The following is a 7533-nucleotide window of genomic DNA, read 5'->3' as shown; positions in this document are numbered from 1 at the left end:
TCAGTATTTTTCATCATGCATATTGTTCAATTCCAGTATTATCAGTATTTATACAGTATGAATTTGGCATTTTTCATAAAGTATTTCTCAACTCTTATCATTCATCATTATGTCATTTATTCTGAAAAGTATCGCACACTATTTTCTGGCATAAATAAATAGACCTACTTGTTTTTAGGTAAGAAGGATTATTATACAATAATTTTATACATTTCTCCATTGTTTGTAAATACCTATGCTTTTTCAGAAAAAAATCATAGTTTCATTTCATGTAATATATGTACTAGCTTTTGATCTTACAGGAATGCAATGGGTAGATTCCACTATTACATTTTTCCTGGCCTTACTAGTGCTTTGAGTGCTGTTAGTATATTTTTGGAAAATCCGAAAAAGAGAGGTGTGACAGTTACTTCGTTTCTGTACTTGGTAAGTCATCATCATCATCATCATCTTTATAAACATCATGCCCAAGTTGAATACCTATATCTTAATTCCCCATCCCTACTTCTGATTGACGTTCCCTTACATTTGATATGAAATTTATTTTTTCAAACACCAGTTACCAACATTTATGTAATGATGCCAGTAGGCCATCATAGTCACAGTCACATACTGAACCCATACAGTAGTCATATAGTAATAGTAGTCTCGCTCAACTCTTTATCTATAGCAGTAATTCCTGGCTAATGAAAACTAAAAAGAGAAATTGAATATTTTTTACCGTATTATATATTTTGTCATAATTCATTTCCTTGTCTAATACAAGTTACCGAACTAAAATCAAGCAATAAAGAAAAAAGCAATGATTTCGGAATAATCTCCATTACCTCTTGAAAGAAACATCATTTGTAACACTTAGCTGAATCTGAAAATCAGATTGATCTATTTGATCATTTTTATCCTGTTCATTTTTATAGAACTTGAAACGCCAAGAAAATAATTAAAAATGTCAACTTTTTATCATTTCTTAGACATTTTAAAATCCCTCGGTACAAGTTTTTCCCAGTTATCAGATAAAGCTGACAATTTAGAAAATCGATATGAGCAGTATGAACGTAATTATTATTGTTAAGTACGGTAAGAGCTGGAGTAACATTGGAAAGGCGATAAAAATAATTATAGATATTCATGATTTATTTTTGTTCCATCACACTCTTACAAATCACCCGTCTTTATTCAACTGGATTTTTCGAATTGTTTTCCATTTTCCAGTCAATACTCAAGTATGAATCCATATTATAACAGAGTTCATAACTTCATATAGCCTTCCTTCCCTGAATATCTCAAATTATCCTATGTTTTTATATCTTATGAGAATTATTAATGAGACCTACATGTGTTAACATTTTACATTACAATCACTTGGAATATGCCTACAATGTGAACCCGTACTATTTTCTATAGATGCTTTCCCATACAATTAGTAATCGAAGAACTAGTTGAATATGTATGTGGGAACTGTTTCAATCTGATAAATCTGATCTGTGCGTAATTGTATTCTGCCGTCCTTTATGAAAAAAAATCAGTTGATAACAATCAGTACGACACAGAAGGGAGAATAAGTAGCATTTTTTGGTGGCGGCGTTACAGAACTTGATTCATTTAAAAATTAGTTGGAAATTTCTATTACAAAATTGAATTTCTACTGGTATATCCATCATATTAGGGTATCTAATACATCCTACTGGTATTAATACATCGTACTGTATTTATTAATTACTTTTGAAGATTTTTCAAGCAATATCTACTGCAATATATCTTCTCATATATTTTATCAAAAATAATATAAAACCTTTTTAAAGCGGCAGGATCGTGATTTATTTGCTCAGCAGTGTGACTTTCTCCTTTCAACACTATAACTTTATTATAAAAAGAATTACTTTAACGATAGCCTTCAAAGTGCTTCTATGATAATAATGTATGGCATACAAATTACTTGTTAAGACAACCAATGTTCTTATCAACTGTTTCTATTAGAACGGTATCAAAACCGTACATAAATATAATTTTCTCAAATGTATGTTCTGCAGTAGACATCAAATTCAAAAACTTTCTTGACAATTTTCATAAATTTTTTTGATAATTTTGAATTTTTGAACATTGAAGAAGAAAACATAATTATTGATTGGTGATGTTTTATACTATTGGAATGATCTAAAATTTATTTTAAAATACCAGCACATCTCATTCAAAGTAGGCTATAGGGAGAAGTTTTTTCTCTAAGCATAATAATACTGGTCCAACCATTTACTTGATTCAACTCTGCCACACCGATTGTTATACTCATTTCTTCTGAGTGGAAATTTCTGAAATATCACTCATATTTAATGATTAATTTTCAATATTTTTATAATAATTTAAAATAATTGAAAAAACACCAATAATTAAGCATACAGTAATTCGATTAATGAGTAGTTCAATCCAGTCGAAACCCCATTTATTATTTCACTAGTGTTTGATACTATCTTGTTCAAATCTTTCAAGAAAGAAAATTTTATTTTTCAATATTGTTGAACAATAAATTTTTTCACAGATGTTTGAAGTGTTTGTCCGTTACTTGGAAGAGTTTAACTACATCCACCGAACGACAGGCTTTGAAACATTTGTGTTCATGATCTGCAGTGCGGCTCTGCTTTATCTATTGAGAATTGTCAAACATCAAAAATCGAATCTTTGGTAAGTTGATATTATGTTTGTCACATAGTTACCCGAAAATTGAGTATTTTTACACTACAGTTTCATCTATTTCCAGGTTTCTTATTTATGAAGCATGACTTCTAAAGCGTAACAAGTTGATGAGCCCTCTTGGATAAAGTCGATCCCCACTAACCAGAGCTTCATTTTTTAGGCCTACTGACTTCCAAATTTTATTATGTTTTTATTCAAGACGCTCAGTGATCCCTTGATGCAGGCTTGAACAGCACTGTTTTCGGTTGTTGACTTTGATTATAAATTTATCAGCTCACAAATAAATTTGTTTGGTGTGTACCTTTACCAAGTAATGCATTTCATGTACAATAAATCATTGTCTGTGATTTTAGGGTCATAGAATTTAAATTATCGTAGAACGATGAGAATAGGGACGCAGGGGTAAGAGGGGACGAAAACTGGAAAAATTTTAAATTTAACAATAACTTCTAATTTATTAAATCTACATAGTTCTACTCAATTTACTTTGATGGAAGAGATTTTTCTGAACACATGAAAGTAAAAAACACGTGTTCAACTTGATTTTCATACTGTTGGTAGTCCTGCTTCTTGTTACTTATTGTAAGTGGAACATATAACTTAAGTTTTGTATGGATATTTGAAGTGGTAGTTGGTCTTGTAGTTACCAACTGGGATTATTTTACTATGAATTCTACTGATTTTTCAACCCTTGACTGGAATTTAATGTATACTGGATTTTTTTTCAATTTCAACAATACTGATGTCGAAGTGGGGTGAATAAAACACTGCCTAAAACTAGTATTTGCCGGTTTCATAGTCGTTTTCAGAATTAACTTGCTCAATAATATAAGAAACACTAAAATAATGAGTATTTATTACAATGTGGAGTCAATGACGAGGAGGATTCAGAGACTGAGGCAGGAGGCATTGTGGAAAAGAATGACGCAAAATCTAAGAAAGAACTCAATGTTGTTGAGGAAACTGGGTGCAAGTTAAATTTCAATATAATAGGCTACCAGATCCAAAGTATGTATTGAAAAGGTTGAAGGGAAATTTTTAGATGACAGGTTCATTCCTTCCACAAAAAAACTATGAAAAAGAAACATTTGCGTCATGAAAAGAAAAATGTCCCTTTTCACCCCAGCTTACGGTAATCTTCTCATCTCATCAAGGGTAGGTTGGACCAAACAAGAATAGATCTACAGCACAAATCCTGGAGCATAAAACACATAGAAACAACCCGAGATATGAGAAGCATGAGCAATAATATTATTCTTTATTCATGTATCAATAAGTACATGATAGGTAGAGGAAAAATAAGGTAACCTTGTGCTATTCCTCTTCCAAATTTCGATAACGTAACACATAGTCCGAAATAGGTTGAGTCTTGTAGTTCTTTAATTCACAAAATTTTCAGTACTCAAATATTTTCACAAAGTCGATTTTCAAATTTAATCAATTATGTCTCAAAAGGTATATGAATCCAATGATAGTTCTCATTGCTTTAGATCTTTTAAACTGGCTTTAACCAGATTTTTATAAATCATTGTCCAAGCATTTGCCCGTTTGGTCTAACCCCAGCCTAAAACAAATGATTATTGATTCAACAGGTTTTTCTTACCACCATCGTTCGGAAAAAGTAAAATTACTGATGATAAACGCCATTATTGTCCTCATCGTGGGAGTTGCTGGGATGATATAATCAATGTGAGTTAATGGAAAGACTTGATATAATGTATATTCTTTCTTGGATTATATATGTTACTATCGATTGAGTATTGCAAAAAATCTACTACAGTAATATCTTGTTATTGATAAATTCACTTTTCAGCGAAGATAACATTGTATCACGTTACTAATAGCCTATTTTCATTCAGACCTATTAGAATTTTATAAAAAATTTGCCATCATGTAAATTTTCGAAGGTTAGCTAATGCCAAAAACTACTAAAAGGCCAATCTAAAGGTTATTGAGTACCAGTCCAATTTAAAATTAAATTTGTTGAAGAATTGTAGTTTATTTTCTAAAGAAGAGAAGAAAATAGTTACAGAAACCAAATCGGCAAGCAATGAAGATTATTTGTATATTTAGTACCAGCCATGTTTAATGATAACTTACAATCTGAATCAAAGTATGATGAATGAAAATGTTATTATTGTTCCAGAATACCGCAAAATACTTCGGATTTGGAGTACTAGTTCAATGGCTCAGAGCCACTGTACCGAAATTTCGAAAAATTCTCAAAGAGCCATCATTACTAAATCCTTTCAATTTGAAAACTCTGAAACTAGGTGTCTTCACTGGATTGTACGTTATGACTTATAAGGCAAGTCTACTCCACAAATTACCAGTAATGATTGTAGTACTGTATGAAGTAATATATTCGTTTTCTAATTACCTTAATACAGTAGAGAATTATTTTCCATCAAAGGACCAGATTGAATTCTCAAGACGTTTATGTTTTCAAATGTTATATATGACAGCTATTGTACTGTAAAAATCCTAGCAACTTTCAAGGGAAATCAGTAGCTCGCCCTTTCAGAGCAAAAAGTAATCATTAATATACAACTAATCCAAAACTCACGCTCTTCATCTATTTTCAAAATATTAGAATTTCAAAGATATGCAGATTTTTAAGAAGATTTAAATTTATTATTTGCCTTGGTTCAAGTCTATGAAATCGATTAATCGGATTTATTGAGTTTTATTGGCATTTATTACTAACTATAATTTAAAGAATATCATTAAATACGCTTATCGTATTGCAATGTGAGATTCTTTATACAAATTATACAACATCAATCACTATTTTCTTGGAAAATAATGACTTATTCAGTAATTCATACTGCTTGTTTTTCATTTTTCTTTCTCTTCTTAGAATATCATAACAATCTTCTACCACTTTTAAAAGGGAACCGAAAAAGCAGAGTGTTGTAATGTAATTAATCGAATTGAAACTGATCTATTCATTTCAGATGACAAGCTGTTTTCTATGTAGATACAGAAAGGAAGACTCGCCCCTACATGCTATTCCCAGTGGACTATTAGCTGGATTAGCTTACATCATCCGTCCAGATCTGACAGTTATTCTTATAGCTATTTGTAACTTGTTAACGGTGAGCAAAATAATGAAAAAATCAATTTTAATAAAATAAATCATAGTTTTTGAAAAATGCTTTCAAATTTAAAAAATAAAATACTTCAAAAATGTGTACAGTGTACTAAAAGATACTTTACTGCAGTAATAAAAGCAGCAAATGTTATTGCTATTACTGTTAATGTTATTATTTGAATGCACCAAAACGACAAAAATATAAATAATAATATCTTATAGTTTTATTACAATGATAATAGTGCGCAAATGAAATTAATAAATTCTAAAAGGGATTTTCATTTCGCAAAATCTATGTATATTGGAATTCATAATCATTGTAGAATAAGTTTGACAAATCGCTTCTTCCATTTATTCATTAATTCTTCAGAAGTTTATAAAGACCACCGTTTTTTTCAATAATGGCTATTCAAATTGTATCGTGATTGGTTTACAGTTATCCGAGTATCATTTCAAAGATAAAGGACTTCTTCCAAAATGGCCTTTTTCAGAGGTGGCTTACATAATTGCTTCTGGCATTCTGTTCCACAGTCAAATGGTAATTCCGAATTGTACACCAAAGCAGTTTGTCAACTTGATGCATTCATTTTCTTATGGAAAGTAAGTAATATTGAATTATTGTAATATTGATTTATCGAAATTATTATTGCGATGTAATATTGATATTCAATATTTTAGTACTGTGTGAACCTGTACGATTTTTTATTTGTTTATTATAATATTGTTAATGTAGTTACATGAAAACCAAATAACACAGTACTTATTATAATGAATGAAGAATTCCTATCCAATCTCCTATTTGATTGAAGTTTATACTAGGCCCAATTAACAAGTCGCTACTCAATTCTACAAATAAATTATTTCAGTTCTAATAATAATATGATCTTTGATCTTATGATCTGACGTCTCATTAGAGACTCTGCTAATGGAATTTGGCATTGAAAGAAGATTAAGCTTTGCGCACATTGGTGCGGGGAATTTTTACGCCGTGGTTAAAATTGTGCCGCTGCCGTCACCTTTCTTAATACTCTTCTCACCGGAGTTCTATTGATTGACATTGATCGATAAACATAAATTTATAATGAAATATTTGATTTCGTACAATTAAAATTTTATATCGACATAAATTATATAAATAACTCTTCGATTATTGATTTTCCAGGTCCACAGAGATCAATAAGAGACTATGGGACTACATCGCAAAAAGCCAAGAGCTGAAAAAATTGGCATCCTTATGAAGGGAGCTGAGTCATATAACTGTGTGGATATTGGAAACATTATTTCGAGTGTTAAGTACATTGCAAACGACAAACGATTACATATTAAAACGGTATATTATTATGTGATAAATATATATTATACATTTTTTCTTTTGAATTATTCAATAATGATTCCTTCCCTGTCTCTAACATAATTCAATTGAGAAACACACCGGACATTCTGCTAAGGAAGCACAAGATATTCCAGTTACTGCGACTACTCCTTGGGTTATTTCCTTATCGAACAAGAATCCTTCGAAGTACTGACTTTTGAATTACTTAAACTTAGAATAATATACTATGTTAAAGCAAGGGTACTAGATGCCGTAAAAGATCTGGGTGTACTGGTCTTCAAAGTCCATTTGACAGCAGTTTCTTCTATAATTAGGAGGAATTGTTTTCTAGTAATTATCATAAGTTTGAGTCAAATTTTGCATGAATGAATTGATAGTCATATGGAATTAGTGTTTGAGGACTGATACAGTTCTGCTG

At 30.7% G+C, this 7533-nt stretch overlaps 1 protein-coding gene across 1 annotated transcript; it reads left to right on the top strand.

Moving 5' to 3' along the window:
- The first annotated feature begins 281 nt into the window (after positions 1-281).
- LOC120349496 (transmembrane protein 135-like) lies at positions 282-7151 on the top strand. Its single transcript, XM_039419842.1, has 7 exons — positions 282-426; positions 2534-2676; positions 4281-4377; positions 4835-4996; positions 5646-5786; positions 6219-6382; positions 6945-7151. The coding sequence occupies exons 1-7, from the start codon at positions 310-312 to the stop codon at positions 7018-7020; spliced, it is 900 nt and encodes a 299-aa protein (XP_039275776.1). The 5' UTR covers positions 282-309; the 3' UTR covers positions 7021-7151.
- The last annotated feature ends 382 nt before the right edge of the window (positions 7152-7533 follow it).

The sequence above is a fragment of the Nilaparvata lugens genome, chromosome 1 (genome assembly GCF_014356525.2).
Source record: "Nilaparvata lugens isolate BPH chromosome 1, ASM1435652v1, whole genome shotgun sequence".
NCBI lineage: Eukaryota > Metazoa > Arthropoda > Insecta > Hemiptera > Delphacidae > Nilaparvata > Nilaparvata lugens.
The sequence above is the reverse complement of the archived record's forward strand: the minus strand, read 5'-3'. Positions and strand labels throughout refer to the sequence as shown.